At 29.7% G+C, this 19,904-nt stretch overlaps 2 protein-coding genes across 4 annotated transcripts; both read right to left on the bottom strand.

The window, feature by feature from the left end:
• Positions 1-910: 910 nt before the first annotated feature.
• LOC114184890 (protein ARV 2-like) lies at positions 911-7,265 on the bottom strand. Of its 3 annotated transcripts, none has more exons than XM_028072314.2 (10): positions 7,159-7,265; positions 6,610-6,773; positions 6,452-6,499; positions 5,811-5,900; positions 5,123-5,168; positions 4,915-4,997; positions 4,722-4,816; positions 2,074-2,140; positions 1,885-1,960; positions 911-1,261 (listed from the first exon to the last, which is right to left on the bottom strand). In XM_028072314.2, the coding sequence occupies exons 2-10, from the start codon at positions 6,694-6,696 to the stop codon at positions 1,101-1,103; spliced, it is 753 nt and encodes a 250-aa protein (XP_027928115.1). In that variant the 5' UTR covers positions 6,697-6,773; positions 7,159-7,265; the 3' UTR covers positions 911-1,100. The 3 variants fall into 3 exon arrangements, with proteins under 3 accessions (XP_027928115.1, XP_027928195.1, XP_027928269.1); XM_028072394.2 differs by having other exon boundaries at positions 6,452-6,496; XM_028072468.2 differs by lacking the exon at positions 7,159-7,265 and having other exon boundaries at positions 6,452-6,488; positions 6,610-7,128.
• A 1,772-nt stretch (positions 7,266-9,037) lies between these two features.
• On the bottom strand, positions 9,038-12,341 carry LOC114164152 (uncharacterized). The gene is made up of 6 exons (XM_028048699.2): positions 11,790-12,341; positions 11,652-11,704; positions 10,934-10,998; positions 10,751-10,829; positions 9,906-10,211; positions 9,038-9,678 (listed from the first exon to the last, which is right to left on the bottom strand). The coding sequence occupies exons 1-6, from the start codon at positions 12,203-12,205 to the stop codon at positions 9,524-9,526; spliced, it is 1,074 nt and encodes a 357-aa protein (XP_027904500.1). The 5' UTR covers positions 12,206-12,341; the 3' UTR covers positions 9,038-9,523.
• Positions 12,342-19,904: the final 7,563 nt, after the last annotated feature.

Below are 19,904 nucleotides of genomic sequence, written 5' to 3'. Positions count from 1 at the left end.
GTTTTATTTGCAAATTACTGAAATTAGTTGTGATATTCATCCATCATAAAACAGAGCTCTCCTTTTTATCCTTAAATTATTAAGTGCTGATCATTTTAATTATTAACTTCATAATATTATTGTTTTAAAGGGAGGTACAATCTCCAGAACAAAAATATAAGTTTTCCCCCCTTTGTATAAGAAACCGCTGGTTGCTTCAATCAAAGCTGAAAAGAGCTGAAATTGGATTATACTTATTTCTTGGGGAATAATGAAAAACATTCAAATTACTCTATTTTTCAAAGATTTGACAGCTCAACATATCAATATTGAAATCTAAATTATGCTCATCTTATATTAACAAAAAAAAAAAAACATTCACATTAAAATAAAAAGTTGTTTGAATGCAAATGAAAATCCTGATACAAGAACATATTTCACGTTATTTCTAAATTCTGGAAAAGTCATTAGATGTAAAAATATTGACAATTTTTTAAGAATAAAATTCTTTAAAGGCTTAGACATTTAATAAATTTGAAATAAAACTAAAATAAACTTTATATAGATCTTTAATTGATTAACAAAATTTTGTTTTTAAATAGTTATAGATATAAAATTTTAATTATTTTTTAAATATCAATTCTTTTTAAAACTGACTTTTTGTTAAACATTACACTATTTAATTGAAAATTTGAAACAAATAATATCAAAATAATTGAGATATGCATTGAGGAGATGCTTTATTAAAATAAATCATGTCATATTTAATTAAGTAGAGGATATAATTTTATTAAATACGGTAAGTAAACATGAAAAAAGATAAGGCATAAGCTCAAAATGTTATGCCAAGTGATGTTTGGAAAAAAAAGGCTATAGGTTAAGATCATGTTTATTAATATTGTATTCAAGCTTAGAAACTAGCCATTAAAAATACTTGTAAAACACTCTTTTAAACCGAAAATGTTCAATAAGGAACTCGACAAAATTTGTGAAGCATAATAACAGCGTTCAGAAGCACACTAGAATTTTAAGAAATAAAAGAAAGTCAAGGAACATATATACAAATCAGAAACACTTCCTACGAAATTTTACTTCTTATATATTAAGATGAGAGTGCAAAATTAAATCATGCTGGCTTTCAAGAATGAGCTTGAAATTTGACTCCAGCCTTGCATTAATTGCCCCAATAATATGAACTCCAATATCTGAGTGACCAAAAACTTCATAGCATATGCAAAGAAGCAGGTCCAAACACAACGACTCATTGTTGACTCAGTCATCACTAGTTGACAAGAAAAACTTCATCAGTGCTCAATAAAAAGCATTAAGATCGTATTTGAAATACAAGCAGCAACCCTAGATTCAATGTTCCGAAACAGTCACATATGGTAGCACTTGAACAAACGCAGTTTGGAAGTGGACATATGTTCGGATCATAAACGTGGGAAAGAAACTTATTACACAACTTAAGCAATTAATGCCACCAAAGGAAATCAATTGACTGTAACAACAGTTGGATTGTCAATCCAAGTGATATAATCAAGTGACATGTCAGGTAAAACACTCAAATAATACTTTCCTTTCATCTTTATTTCACTTAGCAACTTAATTCTTGTATGAGAGCAGGTATTCATTTTATTACTACCACTGGCTACTCAAACTAAAACAAAAATACACCTACTACATTGTGTGTAAAGAACCTAAGCAGAAAAATGGCTTAAAGTTGGGGATGAAATATACAATATTGATGGATCAAGGATTCATAGATGATACTGAGTTTTCTATGAATCCAACAACTGCTTATGAAAAATATGGTTTGAGAAAACAAACAGTCGTCTAATGCTTGCATTTTAAAAGAGTATAATTAAGATTTTTCCAAGGATTCAGCAACAGTTTACCGCTAACCTTTCAATGCAACAGCATTCGATGATAAACAGAATAATTCGATGATGAAGATCACTGAAGATGGAAACTCCCAGACCTATTAAAGTTAAACATGTATTGCATTTAACATCATAGACATTAGAAGCCAGAGGAAGCGGTCAACAATAAAACTAAAAGGACCAACTTAGATTTCCTCATTGCATATATTACCATCATGGCAACAAGAAAAATCTTGAAGTAACTTGAAATCATTAGTATGAGCAAAAGGTCAATGCCCCTGCATACATGGATAATTTAAGCTGAAGTGATCATGATGGTCCAGAAACACCAAACTGACATGATAGAATTATAGAAATTTAACAGAAAAAAAAAAAAAAAAACTAATGCTTCCATAACAATACAACGAGAAGAAAAAGTGTCCCAAAATCTATCATGCATTATCTTTTCTCATCCCATTCATTACAAGGTTTAAAAGTTGCAACTTGATTGCTTATCATTAGGTCTATCAACTTATGGCGGCCATCTAGGGCATTAGTATAGAATGCTAGTCCATTACAAGTCAGTCACAGCAATAAAGCCACAGCTGTCCTAAGGCTAATTCAGCTGTAACCTACATAGCACAAATTCTGACATGAACACTGGACACAGACACCTCTCAACACATGTAGTCTCCAAAATGTAGGATACCCGGACATAGATTTATATATTAAATCATTATGAATTATTTAACTTAATAACCAACATTTTCATATTCAAAATCATCTATAAATTAGGTTAGTCAAATATAATAATCTACAAATATTGTCACTTAATACAAAAATAAATTTAATCCATCTATCTAATATCCAAAAAGTTAAAAGTAGTGATCATATAATATTTGTTTTTTATTTCTATAATCATAGTAAAAACTTATGCAATAAGTTTATAAGTTTATGACTTTTAGAAAGTCATTGTATTTGTTCTTATTAACATTGTATTTCAACCATGTCTAAATTTTGTAAGCATAAGCAACAAAAATATATCTTCCAAACTGGACACTTCACATGTGTCGTAGGAGTGTCATACGCGTGTTGGTGTCTAGTACTTGTCGGACACGGACACACCATTTGTGAGGCATGTCTGAGCTTCCTACCATTTTCAGTCACTACATAAGCTAAATTTGTACTCTTGCAAGTTAAAGCAATGAGTTTCTTCTTTTTACCAAATTACTTAACTTTTCTAAATCTCTCTCTCAAACTTTAACAATATATCATGTAAAAATATTTCTAAACTCATACTCATTTTTGTAACAATAGAAATAAGGAACTCATTTTATATAATCTAAGAATGTTGAAATAAGGAATTGATGGCATATAATAAAAAAAATTCTAGATTATATATGTATTATTAGGAACATTTTTATTTATTCCCATATCATATCTTTGTTATTAAAGAATGTAAAATCTCCCCAATTTATTATATTAATTCCTTTTTTTCTCAATATAAATAAAGCACCTGTGTTGTATCAGAAACACACTATTTCATCTCAATGTTTTTTTCTTCTCTAGACTTCTGAATACAATATTGGAATCTATCATAACGAGTTTTGTTGAGTATAGTGTATTACTAGCTATTAGATAACTATTGGATCACTCACAAATATCTAGTTTCACACTTAAGATATTCATTCTTCAATGTGACGTTTGTTGAAAATCTCAGATCATCTAGAGATATGACTAAATTATAATACATAGGTGGATGCAAACTTAGGGCCGACTCGCATGGTATGTGTTGAAAGTGTCCCATATCGACTAGAGATAAGGCCACTTCACAATATATAAGTGGGGTGTAATTCTCATCTCACAAGCCGGTTTTGTGGGGTTCAGTTAGACTTAAATTCCACTTCTAACATGGTATCAGAGCCAAATTAGAACCTATCCTAGCGAACTTTCTTGGATATTTTGTTCCACTAACGGACCACCCACCCCACTTCTAACATAATGTGATTCAAGTCAGGTCAGGCTTCAAAAACAAGCCAAAATAAGTATAGCCAATTTGGCCCAATGCCCATATGGGCCAAGGCCGGGATGGCCCACAGGCTAATACACTGTCCAATTTATTCTTCTATTTTAAGTTCTTAATTCTTATGAACCCATATGAAAGAAATAAATCCTTAGGGAGCTATAATGGGCGAGTTAATAACTTGAAACTAGAATTGGTTGTGTTATATTTGGGGAGTTAAAATCTTGAAGAAACATCTTAACTATATGAATCTTTACATGTTTTAATTACACATGTTATGGACGTTGGAGATATTAACAAAATTGTTTTAAGCAATATTTAGACTAAGAGGCATGTTGCATCTATTAAACTTCAGATTTTTGGCCAACGATATATCATGATTTTAGTTATGGACAAATAGTAATCTTTTTAATTGTCAATTAGGCCAAAAATGAGATGTTAGTGTGTCGGCCTAATATAGGCCAAGGTAGGAAAAACATTATGGCCCATTTTAAATATAAGTCAGGCTGGGTGGTCAATTTTTTTTAACTCGGGTGTAAGCCTAGGTCAGGTTGGGACAGATAGCCTATTTTGGTAATGCAAACCTCAACTTACAAGTCAATATTGTAATGTTCAGTGAAGCTTAAAGTCCACCTTCTAATAGTCAAAATAGGCAAGACCCTAGAAGCAATTATCCTTATCATATATAAAAACACACAAAATGTCTTTAATTTATAATTGTGATAGACTCGGGGACAGTTTTGTTACTAAATCTTTCTTTCAATTGCTAAAATAACAAACATATTTTTACTTTTTCCTGTATTACTAATTGTCCTTTCTTCATCACAAGGTATGGCAAATAAATAAAAAATATATACCTGGAGATGGTGATTGATACATGAAAAAATATCTTAATCATAAAGAAGAAAGTTAAAAGAAACATAAAGTTCCCAAATAAAACATCCACCAGCACCTGACAATTGAAAGCCACAAAACATTCATCATAATTGATATAAAAATCCAGACTAAGTAATTTGAGAAAAAGGGTGATTTTAATATAGATGTCTGAACCTTCGAGCATATTGATAATAATGAAGAGAAGCTCATTGATGAACCCGTTTTTCCCTTGCCACTTTCCAAGATCAAACATCTGTCTTCAACAAACAATGAAGTCCTCCTATGTGATACACGGTTTCGTAAAAGAAAACCAAAAGCTAGAATATATGATTTTATACTGCCTAAGCATTAAAAAGAATGATGTCTGCAAAAGAATGCATACGAGCTTCAAAGAGAAGAAAAACGACAGCCAATTTCCAGAGTAGTCCCTGCAAAGTCATGGAAAGTATCAGCTTGTTAGTGTTGTAAGGTAAAAATTAACAGAGTATGGAGTACAAGTAAAAGAATAATGATGAATTGGATCTCAATATTCTGAGCATTACACATGCCACACGTTAAAATGAATTTTATCAGTGTTTATTCTGTGAACGTTCATTCAGAAAATGCACTCTTACATAGAACCATGCATATTATTCAAGTTCTACCTGATTATAAAACCAAAAGAAATATCTTGTCTGCATTAATCAGGCAAAAATGCAAGTAGCAACTGAAGCATATTAATTTATTTATTTGACTATCCAAAATCTAATGATGAGATATTCTTAATATAAAGATTAGGCTTCTCCAAAAGTAACAATGTAAATACTGTTGGAGATTCCAAATATAGTTCAAAACTAAAATGCTTCACGTTTGTTATTATCAGACAATAAAATTACGACTGCATAATAAAGCAATACTAATGTCAGCAGCAATGCTAACCGGAATAATTTGATTGCCAATATGTAAAAAAATAATAATCACAATTGCACTATTCAGAACAGCAAAAATAAATTTAGTGCTCATTAATAAACATAAAAAAACAAGACTCATGCAATAACAGCAGGAGGGATAATGGAGGAGCTCAACCATACCTGAAACTTCATTGTTTTTTGATTGATGACATTGTGGAGGAGATGTCTATAGGCCTTGGGCTTGTGAAGTATCAAATCTATTACCAAAATCTACAAAGGGGAAGGGGAAACAGAGTCATCTCAAGAAAAAAACTACGGGTCCGCTTGGCAAGAGGGAAAGAAATAGGGCAGATGCAAATAGAAGTGGATGAAAATAAGTGAGAATAAAGTGGATTTTATGGGTGTTTTGTTTGAGAGAAATAGGAAAGACACAAATAAAAAAAAAAAAAAGTTTGTAAATCATTTTCAGAGAAAGACAATCCATTGCCACCTTCATAAACAACGAGAAAGAAAATAGATTATAGGCAGCTGAAAATGAACCGATTTTATAGTGTGACAATCTATTGTAGACATATGAAAATCGTTCCACGACAATCAATTGAGTTTGCTTTGAAACTGTTACTGTTGAATTTTCAAATAGTTGAGCAAAGAAATAAAAAGGTATTATTCTCCTTATTTCTACGCTGCCAAATGATTGCAGATTTAAAATCTCCACTCTTTTTCTCTGTCCTCCCTTCTCTCGTCCCACCATTTCCACCATACCAGACAGACTGTTAAGACGTTTTAACTCATAAATCAGTGGCAAAGGGAGTACTAGGCACCATGATTTCACATTCAATATATTCGTCTGCCACAGCCCTGCAATTCTTCTACGACACAAAAAGGGTCCGAAAATCAGTTCACGAATTGGGTAATTCAAGACACAATAGAATGAATAATCATGAATTTCATCTTATTCAGTAAAAAGAAAAAGACCTACGCATTTCATCAAGCGAATGTTGCCTGGAGAATACTGCACGTAAAGCGTTTTGACAGGGCACCCGCACTGAATGCATTTGTAATCCATTGGTGATGAATTTATAGTTTAGATTTTATCAAAACAGCACCTTCATGACAGTCAGCATCCGGAAACACACCGAAGTTCTACAAACAGAGACAAAGGAACCTCAGGTGCCAAACCCGATAAGAACATAAAGAAAGAAAATATATTAAAATTTAAAAGTTAGGGTGACGCATTTTCTTTCAAGGAAGGTTAATCAAGTTGCAAATGAACTCAGAACAGCAAAAGAAAAAAAATGCATGCGCAAGGTCAAAAACACCAACAAAATTGAAAAGCCAATATGATAATAAAAACATGAGGAATAGAAAAAAAAAAAAACAAAGAGAAATTGCAAGCAGATTTTATCATCTAGCATTGAAGGTGGAAGTCCTCTGCACTATCTACGGCAATGCAACCATTAAAAAGAAAATGGAGCAGAGTGCAAGATTTATCCTTCAATCAAAGAGACAACGAAGCTTACAAAATTACCTCAAATAAGCATAAATCAATTCAAACTGTGTCACAGATGGCGAAGTGGTGCAGTTCTGAACCCGCAAATTTGTTGGGTGCTAGCAATTCTAAAGTCTCTCTCCTCTGATTTTCAAAAATGGACTGGGCCTGTTTTGGGCTTTTAATAATTTTAATAGTTTCCTCATTGGTGTTTGTTAACTTTACTCCCCAAACTTGTAATTTCTTTTATCATGATAGAAACTTATTTATTTTGTAAACAATACACAACAAAGATGTAATTTTGTCAGGTAATAACTGGTGTGAGCGGTTGTGACATCGCATTACTTAAAAATACTTTTTTTTTTCTCTTATTGGAAAGTCACATAGCCTAATAATGCAATGAAAATACATTTTTGTTGTGCTTTGAAATGTCCAATGAGAGACAATAAATAGATACAAACACTTGTCATTTGAACAGATTCTACACACATTTTTATAATTTTTCTAAATTTAGGTTAATTAAACAGTTTTAATTATAAAATAATTAATTAAAAACTTAAAACTACAACTTTTACTAAACATAAAATATATTTTTTATTTTTTATTTAGTTTATTGTTATTTGTGTATTTTTTATTTAAATAAAATTAATAAATTGATATATAATTTAATTAACATGTATGTAAAAATAAAAATTGTCAAAAATGATGTAATAGATTATTTACAATTGATAAAACTCGGTAGATGGTCATGGATATTAAAATGGTTGATGGACTACACGAATCATCTTAAAATAGTTACTATTTATTTTCATTTAAAAATATCACATGCTTCTATGTAGGATGTCAACGGGGCGGATAGGGATAGTAGCTCCTCGTACCCTATCCACTGGTTAAATATTCATCTTGTACCCGTACTATATTCGTCGGGTATCCGTTATGCGGGTACTTACCAATTTTATTTTATATTCGCGGGTGTCCAAGGATACCCGCGAATATTTACAAAATTATTTACAAAACAAATATTTAATCATAAATTCAAATAAAATAAAATAAAATACATCACTGTCATAAATATAAATATATATATATATATAAGGGTATTTTGGTGAATTAAAGTTTAGCAGATACGGGTATCCACGAGTACGGATATTATGATACTCGTACCTGTCCCGTTAACATGCGGGTATAAAAAATATTCGTACCCACGGATAGCAGGTATCCATTTTTAATATCCATTTCCTATCCGTTGCGAGTTTTATCCGCAAATACCTACGAGTACGAATTTTTTTGACATCCCTACTTCTATGTTTTGTTATTTGACTGATAACAATGAAAATATATCACTTCTAACTGGTCAAGGGGATTTAGGTCATTTTATTGAGCATGGTGCATGGGTTATTCTAAACTATCTAATATATATATATATATATATATATATATATATATTCATACAAAAATTGTAACAACTCATTTTTTACATAAGTGGAAAACAAGCCTTGGTAGTAATATTTTTTGTTAAAGTCTAGGCATAAAACCACTTAAAGCTACTTTATCTTAATCAGTTTTAATTTACAATCAGTTCATAAAATATAAAATCAAGCATACGAATATTTACTTACAATAATATTAACTAGTGTTTTAGTATCATGTTAAGTGATGCCACGCAAATTTAAACACCCACAAGAACTAGATGTATACAAAAAATGTTAAGCCAAGGAGAAATCCTAATTTTTTTTAATATATTTTAAACCGTATCCTAAATCAAAATTTGACAAGATATCTTTGTACATCCAGCGCATCTTGCGGAGACATGATAAGATCTGATGTAATGTTTAACAATTAATTGTGATCTAAGCAGCAATCAAGTTCTTATCCAATTGCCTGGTGGATAATGATCAAAAGAGAAGGGGCCTGGAAATGATAGACTAGAAATAATATATCAGCATTCGGGTTTTCGCGTATGTATTTCAACTTGTAGCCAATTTCTTCACACCACAAGAAAAAATTTGCATATTTGAGAATAATGAAAAGAAAAGTACAATGGTAAAATCATTCGAAGATTGCTTATGGTAAAATCATTGGAGGAACAAATCCTAATATTGAAAAACCCAAATCATGCCTCTCCATCTGCTAAAACCCGTAATTTTTTAATATCTAATCGTAGCTCCAAACGCCATTCTGGAAGAAGCGCAAGAGTGTAACACTATAATCCTCCCCCTTTCATAACAGCATTGGTTTTACCTGGAAAACTTGAACAAGACTTCAATCTTCTTTCCATTACTTCATTGGCAGTGGACCGACTTGGAAAGCTTGAGGCAGAACACAAGTCCAAGAACAACGACAAAAATATAGGGTGCATCCCTTATTGAGGAATGAGGATATGCATAAAGTGGCGAAAGAAGGGTTACATGGGGCTTATGTCTATCCGACTTTTGTGGAGTTGAAATGCTGGGGTTATCCAGCTTCCGCAGCTGCACTGTAAGCCTGCCCAAGTGAAGTATCCCAAACGAGCATCACAATGAACACAGGACAGCTTTCCCTCCAGTGCACCTTCCTCAACTGAGTAACAAGAAATATCAGTAAAAAATTGTCAATTTTCTGCATATTTATGTGTATAATTTTCCAAGAGGCGCAAGAAAAAAGTGTTAACACACTTCAAAATATCAAAGACCATTCTTTATCTATTATACAAAAGTATGGGAACATTCTTCACAAAAAGTGTGGCATAGATTCCCATCTCGTTTGAAAAATAGACATTGTAGTATTGTAGTTGAATGTTTTCTTACCAGCTTTCATCCACCGTAGAGGCTCAATAAATATGGATGAACATTCCGATTCTTTAGATTTGTTGAAAGGGTTGCCACCTCTTCGCTTGTTCCACCCAAAGGCTGTCTCACCCTCACCAGGAACATGATCTATGACATGTTCATGCAATGCAACAAGTCGTCGGCACTTCCTACAGCGATATGTAGGTCTTCGATTATTTTCTACTTTAGTAGTTTCTTCAGCCCCTGAAGAAATTTCGACAGGCATGCCAGGATCTGCACCAAGTTTAGAACTGTCTATCCTCAACCCTGATAAATGATTCTCACCTGAAAAAAACATCCATTTCTTTCCTCAGATTGCATAATTTTTTCCATATTCAAACTAAAACTAGTAAAAAGGATTAATATGAGCACAAAATAAGCGTAATCAAAACACTAAAACAGAAACTACAAGGAATAACTCAACTTGAAAATTAATACAACTAGATAGGATGATGACACATAAGAATGAAGAAATAATGAGAATAAACACTTAACTTTTGTCAAACGTGTTTCTGTACAGAATTTGGGAGATGAAGGAACTCTAAAATCTAGCCCATGATTTTCCTACTTCCTAAAAATGTACTGGGCATGGTGACATGTGAAAATAAAGTAAACAATGCAAGTTGAATCACTCCAGCGATGACATGTGACAAACAAGAGGGTACCATACACACCAAAATGATGCATGATGTAGCTTAGACCCACCCACTATATTCTTTTACTAAGTAGGGTCAAACCAAACATCTCCATTCTCTTCAATACCGCCATGACACTTGTATGAATAATAATAAGTACCAAAATAAGTCGGGGAGAAGAAGTCATACCTAGTGCTTTTAGACGAAAGCGCTTGTATATAGGGCTGGAGTGATCAACCTTGAAACCCATCCCCTCAAACAGTTTCAACTAAGATTTGTGAGAGAGAGGAAAAAACGTCATAATTTTGATTGGTGTTTCGTTAAAAAATAATATCTTCACGACCATACAAAGAGACCTTTAACAGCACACACCTGCTCTAGAAAACCATCATTGGGACAAACATTTTCACAGCTCTGCCTCAACGATTCAAGGGCATCTGAAGTACATAAAAATACATTTAAAAACAGAAGAACATATAAGTCCGAGACACAGACCATTCAACTTCTAAAAATAAGCAATAACTACTCAGCCTATTTTCAAAAAAAATACTTACATCAACTTTTAACAACAATACTGAATTGATGATAATGATGTTAATGCACTATGCACTATAGAAACTAACAATAATATTTAGGTTTAATTATGTATTTGATCTAATACCTACATAAATCTTTATGCCTCATCTCTATGTCTAGAAACTACTTATTTTAGTAATACACTTTTAAACTCGTCTTAATCCCAACAATTTTGGATGACAAAGACTAAAAACGGATTAAATATCATTTGTGTAGTGACTAATACCACCAGTGTTTAGGTGTAGAGACTAAACCATCAAAATGTGAGGGTAAAGCATCAAATTAATAATTAAATATGGTATTTAAAAATAGCTATACATAATTTCTTGAACAAAAAATTTTCAACTCAATTTAATAAACTTGGCAGAATAAACTTATTTTCAAGCTTATTTCACTCAGCTTTTAGGTAAAGCTTATAAACAAACAAACTTTGTATTGAATTATTAGTGTTTATTCAATCGCGCGTCAAATACACGGTATCATAACTTTTTAAGTATTGGTTTCAGTTTCACACCTTCTACAGATAGACGTTCGATTCTCATCAAATAAGCCGTAATAACCGCCGCACTACAAGAACCACCGCAAAATCCATCAAACTCAGAAAAATGATAATAGTAATAAAGAAATCGACAAAATTAAAATCAATCGGCACCTTCTGGAAACTCCGGCGAAACAGTGGACGAGAACGGAACCTTCCTTCCGACCGCGATCAATGAAATCGATGCAAACTTCCAGGTAATCCAACAAGTTCTCGTTCTCGGTATCTCGGAGAGGCACGGCCATCCTCACGAGCTTCAGGTCGCGACCGGCGTACTCGAGCGAGTAAAGAAGCTTATCCGACGCGAGCGCCGATTTGGCGGCGCCAGCCCCGGCGTCCGCCACGTGGACTTTGGTGATTTCCTTGGCAGGGATGGAGATGCTGGGACGCCATTCAGAGAAGAAGGAGATGGAGGCGGAACTGAGTACGGAGAGAATGTGCGTGACGCTGTGAACGGTGTCGTTTTGAAGAATCCTCGCCGCGTCGCCGATGTTGCCGATCGAGAGGTTCTCTCGTACCGTGTAAGGCATCACAGTGAATCGAAATCGAAATCCAAATTCAAATTCAAATTTAAATTCGATTGCGTTAGGAAACTGGACTTTGTGTATGAGAAACTCAAGAGAAGTGCGAAATTAGGGAATCGAAGGAAGACGAGTAAAAGGTTGGGACGATTGGAATAAATAAATAGTGACGGCCAAGTGGGCCCCGCATGTCTTTATTCACAAGGGCTATTATGGTCAATTACTGCTTATCCATCAGTTTGTTCATATTTTTGCGGGAAGATGGCAAGTGATCTAAATTTAGTTGAATTTAATTTAATAAAATTTTGAATTAATTTTTTAAGCTTTCAAAATTATAATTTAGCATCATTTTATTTTGATGGAAAGGAAATACAGACAAAAATATAAACTAAGTCAATGCGTCTAAATTAAGAAAGTCATGGTCCCTAACTTGGAAGAGTATACGAAAATATTAAATTTTACGATAAATAAATAAAGGAGATGAACTCCATATATATATATATATATATATATATATATATATATATATATATATATATATATATATATATATATATATATATATATATAAACAAACGGAGACTTACGTTTTAGAATACAAAATAGATTTGATATAGTAAATTTAATTTGAAGGGAGTGGAATACATATAAATTTAAATTTAGGAAGGAAATTCAAAACATTTTTTATGTCAGGTCTTATCGAAAAAGTTTCATTAGAGAGATACAACACCAAATCGACCACACTGTACTCATTTGAATAAGTTTTAACAATCAGCTCTGATACCACTTGTTAGCTTTTATAAAGACATTGATGACACCACTCTCAACCCAAAACCTTAAGACAATGAGTTTATGAATTTTTGTTTTATATGTGATTCTAGTTTCTCATTTATAGTCAACATGGATTTAGACTTACATTGATCCCTAAAATTTAATATCACTTATACTTAAAATTAGAGAAAACGTTATATTATATATATTTTAATTAAAACATTGATATAACACCAATTTAAGTTAAGAAATTTTACTGTTAATATATAACGGTTTGAAAATTTAAATACGAAAACACCGAATCATATTTGAATAATTAAAATTATAATTCAAATTTATGGTTTGTGAGAAGTAAATTTTAGAATATGATTTTATCAAAGTTTATCGTCAGTTAAAAGACTAAGATGGGGTGGAGCTACTGACATTGTTATTATTTAACTCTAGCATTGGATTTAAATTTTAATTATGTATTAATGCTAAATATGTAAACACAACATATATTATTTTCTATTATAATTAATATAGTTAATTAACATTCTTAATTATATTATTGATATTTGATTCCTATCTATGTGAATAAAAAACTTAGCAAGAAAATATAATTTTATTTTATTATTTTATGCAATGAAAATAACTACTATAAAGATAAGAATAGTAATATGAATTGGTCTATTCTCGTCTAGTTCCGTATAAAAAATATTAGTTTTTCTAACGTTAGGCCAGTTGCAGGAAAGGAAATAAAAATGAATAAGTTGCTTAAAAGAAACACTACAATATTTTGTATTGATATTGCTGAATTTTAAGAATTTAAGTTAATATAAACTGGACCAGTTTTTTATTGACCTGTGAAACAGAAATCATCGAACTAAAATATTAAATCCACCTCACGATTTTTTTTTTCGAATTGACCCATCCTAGTATTATTCCTAAATATACACATTTTATACATATATATATATATATATATATATACTTTATTCAAATGATTTTTTTTTTGCGTCATCAGAATTATGTTAAAGGTAATATAAATATTTATAATATCACGAAGGTCCATGTCATTTATGGTACATTTAATTTGATGATAAAAAATAAAAACTAAATACATTAATTGTAAGTTGAATTGTGAAGTCTAAACCAGTGAGTTAGGTTCCATTTTTCGAAATTCTTGGCTGTAATGAAAATCATGCCTTCAAGTTTCACTGATTATAATAAGCTGAATTTTAAAGTCTTAATGACACATAATGAAATCAAATCTATTGACTCATATTGTCTGATCTAATTAAATGTTGACATGGGATTAAAATGACACTTTTAAACACTTAAGTTACCTATAATGTCAATCCTTTATGTATATAAAGGTTATGTTACAACTTTGACGCATGTAAAATTTATGTAAAAGATAAGTGCTTTATTTTATTATTTAGAAGATAAAAATGTCATTGATAATTTATTTGATATTAAAATGTAATTAAGTAATAAAATAATTATATTTAATATTACTAAAATTAAAATATAATTAAATATAAAAATTAATAAAAAAAAATATTGGTTGTTTTTTAATACAAACAATATTACATTAATTATTTTTTATCTTTTTTATTAGAAAACAAATAATCTTTCATTTCTTGTTAATTTTAGTTTTTTTAGGTCTAATTATATTTTAATTTTTAGTAAAATTAAAATATAGATACTTTATTATTTAATTAATTTTTTAAATTTTTTTTAGTACGTAACAAATATATTATCAATTACAGCTATATAATATTTATGGACAATTTTGTCTTCTCAACAAAATAAGTCTATTAATATTTATTAAGGTTATATAATTCATTTAATAGTGTAGTTACCTATGAACTTTTACAGAACTCAATTTTTATTAATTACACCTTCAACAAAGTCTCCTAAATCTTACGATACTAATTAAAAATAATTAATATGCATTGAATCTTATAAAAAATCAGAATTAACTCTAATTTATGACCGTTCTTGTTTCCCAAGAACACTGCCTCTACATAGTTTTCTTGGGTACCTTCATCAAAGGTTATCTGATTCTCTCGAAAATTGTACACTTGCACTCTTCGTCAAAGCCTCTCCAACTGAGGTATATAAGCATCTTGTTGTAAGAATTTGGCTTCCAATTCTACACCCCTTTAAGATAATCTTGCATGCAATCTTATTTCTTCAAAACTCTTCGGTAGTTGAATATCTGCAACTATGGTTTTCTCCAAAGCCTCCATTCTTAATTTCATGATTCTTGTAGTGACCGTGTGCAATAAACCACAGAGTTCAAATTGAGCTCTGATACCAGCTTATAGAAACCTATTTGATACTTCAAGTGCCATCTAGTTTGAACTTTCATTTGAACAATCTACCTCTAAATTTCATAAATTCAATAAATACATTGAATAAATATATTAATTTGTAAAAGTTGACTGAAACTGTGTAACTAACATTAAACATCATTAAATGTATCTAAATGTTTTTATCTAAATGTTTTTAAGGTATTTTATAAATTCTTAAGACAACTTCTATGCCTACTACTATTTTGGCTCTAAACTAGTCTTATCCCTTTATTGCTTTTTTAACACTAAAACTCTTCTCGCCAGCTCATGAGACTCGTCAAGATGTGTTCATGCAACATAATCGGTCGTTGTTTGGTGCTTGTTAACTAACTCACCTTACTAGCTTACGTAAGTGCTTTGAAACTGTAGCTTTTTAATATTGTTAAGTTAAGATAATTATATTCATTCATTTTTAAAGTTTGAGAATCAAAATGTATCAAAATTAAAATTGAATTTCGATCTCACATAAAAATATTGAGACTAAAAATATATTTAACCCTTAAAATAAATCTCATAATAAATTAATTATATAATATGTTTTCATCTAACATATTCATTTATAAAAATTTATTGCATCCAATCAATTACGACAACCAATTATATCTATTAAAATAATCTATAAATTCTTCAACACACATTTAATGTTGTTCTGTAATTAAAATTATAATATTTCCTTTAGCTGTCTATTCTATTTAATTTAGTTATACTCATCCATAATATATAATATAGTTTTGAAAATTCTCATCTGGTAATAGCTCAATCTTCTTTCTCGGTGCATGGGTGCGTGGCCTCTCTTATCTATATGCACTTACTAATAATAACTTGAAAACTCCACATTTAGAATAATTCCACCTAATGACATTCGCAACGTGGAGTTATACTGAGAGTCGTAAATTTGTATTTTAAAACACTTTCATTGAAACTTGTTGATGTGATGTAAGAAGTTCATAAATTTAAGATAATTATGTGTCATGGAAATAAAAATTTAATAGAATTTGTTAAGTTTATTAATCTCTTCCTTTAAGTATGATATTATTTTTCATTAGATCATATAGTGGTATTAAAATAATATATAAATATAATAATTGAATTAATTTTAAATTTTAAAAATTTAAGTGTTAATAAATATTATTAAAGTTTGAGTCTTGTACAATTTACATTTTAGAATAAAAGTTGCAAAAATATTTTTAAAAATTTGTAGTGCAATTAGATACACATAAATTAAAATATAGTCATATAATATGACCCCGTAGAGATCACTTAAGGTCAACATTATCATTCCTTTATTGAATTGATGTATATAATAGAGTTCAATTTATGTGCTCCATTGTTTCTTTATTACACATTACATCATGACTCTAAACTCTAAAAATAACTAAAACAGCCTCACATTAGTTGATCATCGTGGTCAGTGATATATTAAATTTAATCTTATATAAGTATTAATTTATATTTTTAATTTTGTAAGTTGATTTTAAATTTTAAATTTTGGTTTAAAGTAATTTTATTTAATTTTTACATTAGATATAAATTAATAAGTCTAATATTAAACGTTACTGCTAATTAATTTTTTTTAGAATAAAAGTGTCTAGACACATATCACTTTATTGTAAAATTAATTTCGTAAATGCCTAGTCTAACATTCAGTAAATTAATACAAGGAAGTCTACTTGGGGAAGAATTTAAAAAAGGAGGACCAACAAAGAATTGTTTATTTGTTTAGATCAAAGGAGAGGAAACACACTTTTGGTGAGATCCATTTCAAATATTGAGTAAATTATACTACCCATTTCAAGGATAAAATCACAAAATTTCGCTACTTTTTTTTTATCGCTAATTAACTTCCACTACTATACTAGTTCAAAAATATTACATTCTTGTTATTTATATATTATATTACCTCCTTTATTCTTTGAAAAATAAACAAAAATATTCACTGGTTTTTTTATGTTAAATAATGTTTTCAAATGTATAAAATAAAAATTGTGTTAAAAGGTGAATTTTAAGTTTAATTCAATGTCTCTATATACATATCGATGAGACTAGATTTTAATTAGTGGTCCGATAGGGGCCTAGTGGATGACAAGATAGGCCTAACAAATAACAAATTTCGCTAAGATAGGTTCAAATTCATGACCTTGAAACCATGTTAAGAAGTGAACTTTTAAGTTTAACTCAATCAAACAAAATCACTTTATAATGTAAGGTTTGCTTTGCACTCACTTTTATAAACTCACTTTATCTCTAGTCGATGTAGGAGGTTTGCACTCACTTATATACTACAAATTCATTTTATCTCTAGTCGATGTAGAATTTTCAACATTGTGATATCGATAATACTAATACTAATTCACTGGTTTTAAAAATGATTCATCTCTTTAAAAAAAACCAGGTAGATCACTTATAACAAATATCTTTTAATTTTTGTTTTCATCACAATAGTAAAACTAAGGTATTAACTTAAAGGGAAAAAAACTTAAGGAATTTTAATCCACTCAAACCATTAACATTAATGAGAATTTTCAGTGGAAATGGTTTTGGCTTATCATTAATCCAAATGAACAAAGTTGAGAATCATGGAACCAATTAATTTGCTTAAACTTTGACATAACTATGCAATTGCCAAGAAATTTGAAGTTTCTTGCGAAGATAGTGGTCGTAATTTTATATACGGGAGGAGACACAAAATATCATGTCCTATCATTTAGCAAATTATATATATATATATATATATATATATATATATATATATATATATATATATATATATATATATATATATATATATATATATATATATATATATATATATATATATATATATATACTTGTTTGGTGTCAACCAAATTGCAGATACCTCTCTTGGCCAATAATGGGAGGACAAAAGAGTTGGAGGCAATGAAAAAGTCAAGATACTTGCTATGGTACGTGAATGTAAGCTTCATGCACCAATCTTTTTCTCATGAGAATTATATCAAGAAGGGATAAACCTACCTCATACCATGTACCCATCTGGGTCCCAAAGACATGTTACTTCTCCATTTAATAAAATTTAATTAAAATATTATAAGTAATTGTTAATTTCTATTGATATTAAAAATTTAAAGTGATAGTTTTTCATTGTACAAATAAATTTTGTATATATCATTACGTTTCAATTCAAAATCTTGATCAACTGTACGATTGATCTTCAAAATAATATTTTTGTAATTGTTCTTGATTAATCTCAAAAATGAATTGTGCAGGTTTATGAATGTTGGGATCCAAGTGTGAGTTTAAGTTTCACATTGAGTAAAAATGAAAAAGTTGAACATCATATAAGAATTGAGACTCATAAATCTATCGCTTATGTGTTGATCCCTTATGTGTTAATTGGACTCATGTCTTATTGATGTTGTATCTCCCAGTGATCCTCTCTAGAAAGACCCAACAATGAAAAACTTGAAATTTGAAAATTAAATTTATGCACTTACTAAAATAGAGAAAGAGACTTGAGACTTCAAGATACTAAATTCTATGATCAAGTTTATTTTCTAAACAATCAAAACCATATTTTATTGATTAAGTTATTATTTTTTTATATATTTATCTTCATTAGTGTATCATTTTTTATTTCATATATATATATATATATATATATATATATATATATATATATATATATATATAACTAGAAAATATGAATCGGATTATTCAAAATTTCATAAAAAAAAAAGAAGAATTGATATTTTAATTGCATTACAAAGAGATATGGATAAATTACAAAAATAAATAAGAAAAATAATTAGAAATTACATGTGTGATTTATGTGAAAGCAACACTAAAGAAAAAGAGATAGTTAGTGATTAAAATTTATGTAATTTTATATTTATGTTTGATTATTAACGTGTGCATACCAATATAATAATAAATATATGTCATCTCTTTTCTTGAATTGAAATTCCATCCACAACAATATAATTTAGAATTAATATTTATACTACTTGTAATTATTAAAGGAAATTTAAGCATGTAAGTCATATAATGTTTTACATGCATATAAATTGTTTTTCATATATTGAAGTTATACCTAATAAAATTACAACTATTGATAGTCATCGCCATATAATTTTATCATCATATTATTTCATCGTCATATTATTTCTGTGCAAAGGAAAAGTTAGACTTTACATGAGGTTAGAGTAATAAAAACGTGTAACCCAATGAAAAAATTAACATCAGGAATAATATGATATGTTCTCAAAACAAATGTATCTTCTAGAAAAGTAATTATCATGTTTTCAAATTCTTATTTTCTTCATATTTGTTTGACTCAAATGATTAATTTGTTCAAATTATATGGTATGATGACAATATGAAGAACTTGAAGAAGAAAAATAACGTTTGAAATTTTCGCCTTATCCACACCATAAATTTCCTCTTTTTTGTCTATTTCTCTAACAACAATTATTTGGGTCTGAAAAACACTTGTGCATCACCTTTAACATTATTGTGTGCCTTCTTAAAATTATTCCAAAATGTTTGAGTGATATATGCATTTTATTTTTGAGTAAAAAAATTAGTTGAGTTTGTAATTTAAATGAAAACATATCATT

Source organism: Vigna unguiculata, chromosome 1 (genome assembly GCF_037176805.1).
Source record: "Vigna unguiculata cultivar grain cowpea cultivar isolate G323 ecotype 2 chromosome 1, ASM3717680v1, whole genome shotgun sequence".
Taxonomy (NCBI): domain Eukaryota; kingdom Viridiplantae; phylum Streptophyta; class Magnoliopsida; order Fabales; family Fabaceae; genus Vigna; species Vigna unguiculata.
This window is presented reverse-complemented; position numbering and strand designations above follow the sequence as displayed.

Excerpts from the sequence above, each read along its gene's own strand:
- LOC114164152 (XM_028048699.2), bottom strand. The coding sequence starts at position 12,205 with ATGCCTTACACGGTACGAGAGAACCTCTCGATCGGCAACATCGGCGAC. Across the intron at positions 10,999-11,651 it reads CGAACGTCTATCTGTAGAAG|ATGCCCTTGAATCGTTGAGG; the intron begins GTGTGAAACTGA and ends TATGTACTTCAG. Across the intron at positions 9,679-9,905 it reads TCTACGGTGGATGAAAGCTG|TTGAGGAAGGTGCACTGGAG; the intron begins GTAAGAAAACAT and ends CTTGTTACTCAG.
- LOC114184890 (XM_028072314.2), bottom strand. The coding sequence starts at position 6,696 with ATGGATTACAAATGCATTCAGTGCGGGTGCCCTGTCAAAACGCTTTAC. Across the intron at positions 5,169-5,810 it reads AAAAAACAATGAAGTTTCAG|GGACTACTCTGGAAATTGGC; the intron begins GTATGGTTGAGC and ends ATGACTTTGCAG. Across the intron at positions 4,998-5,122 it reads TTTTCTTCTCTTTGAAGCTC|ACAGATGTTTGATCTTGGAA; the intron begins GTATGCATTCTT and ends TGTTTGTTGAAG.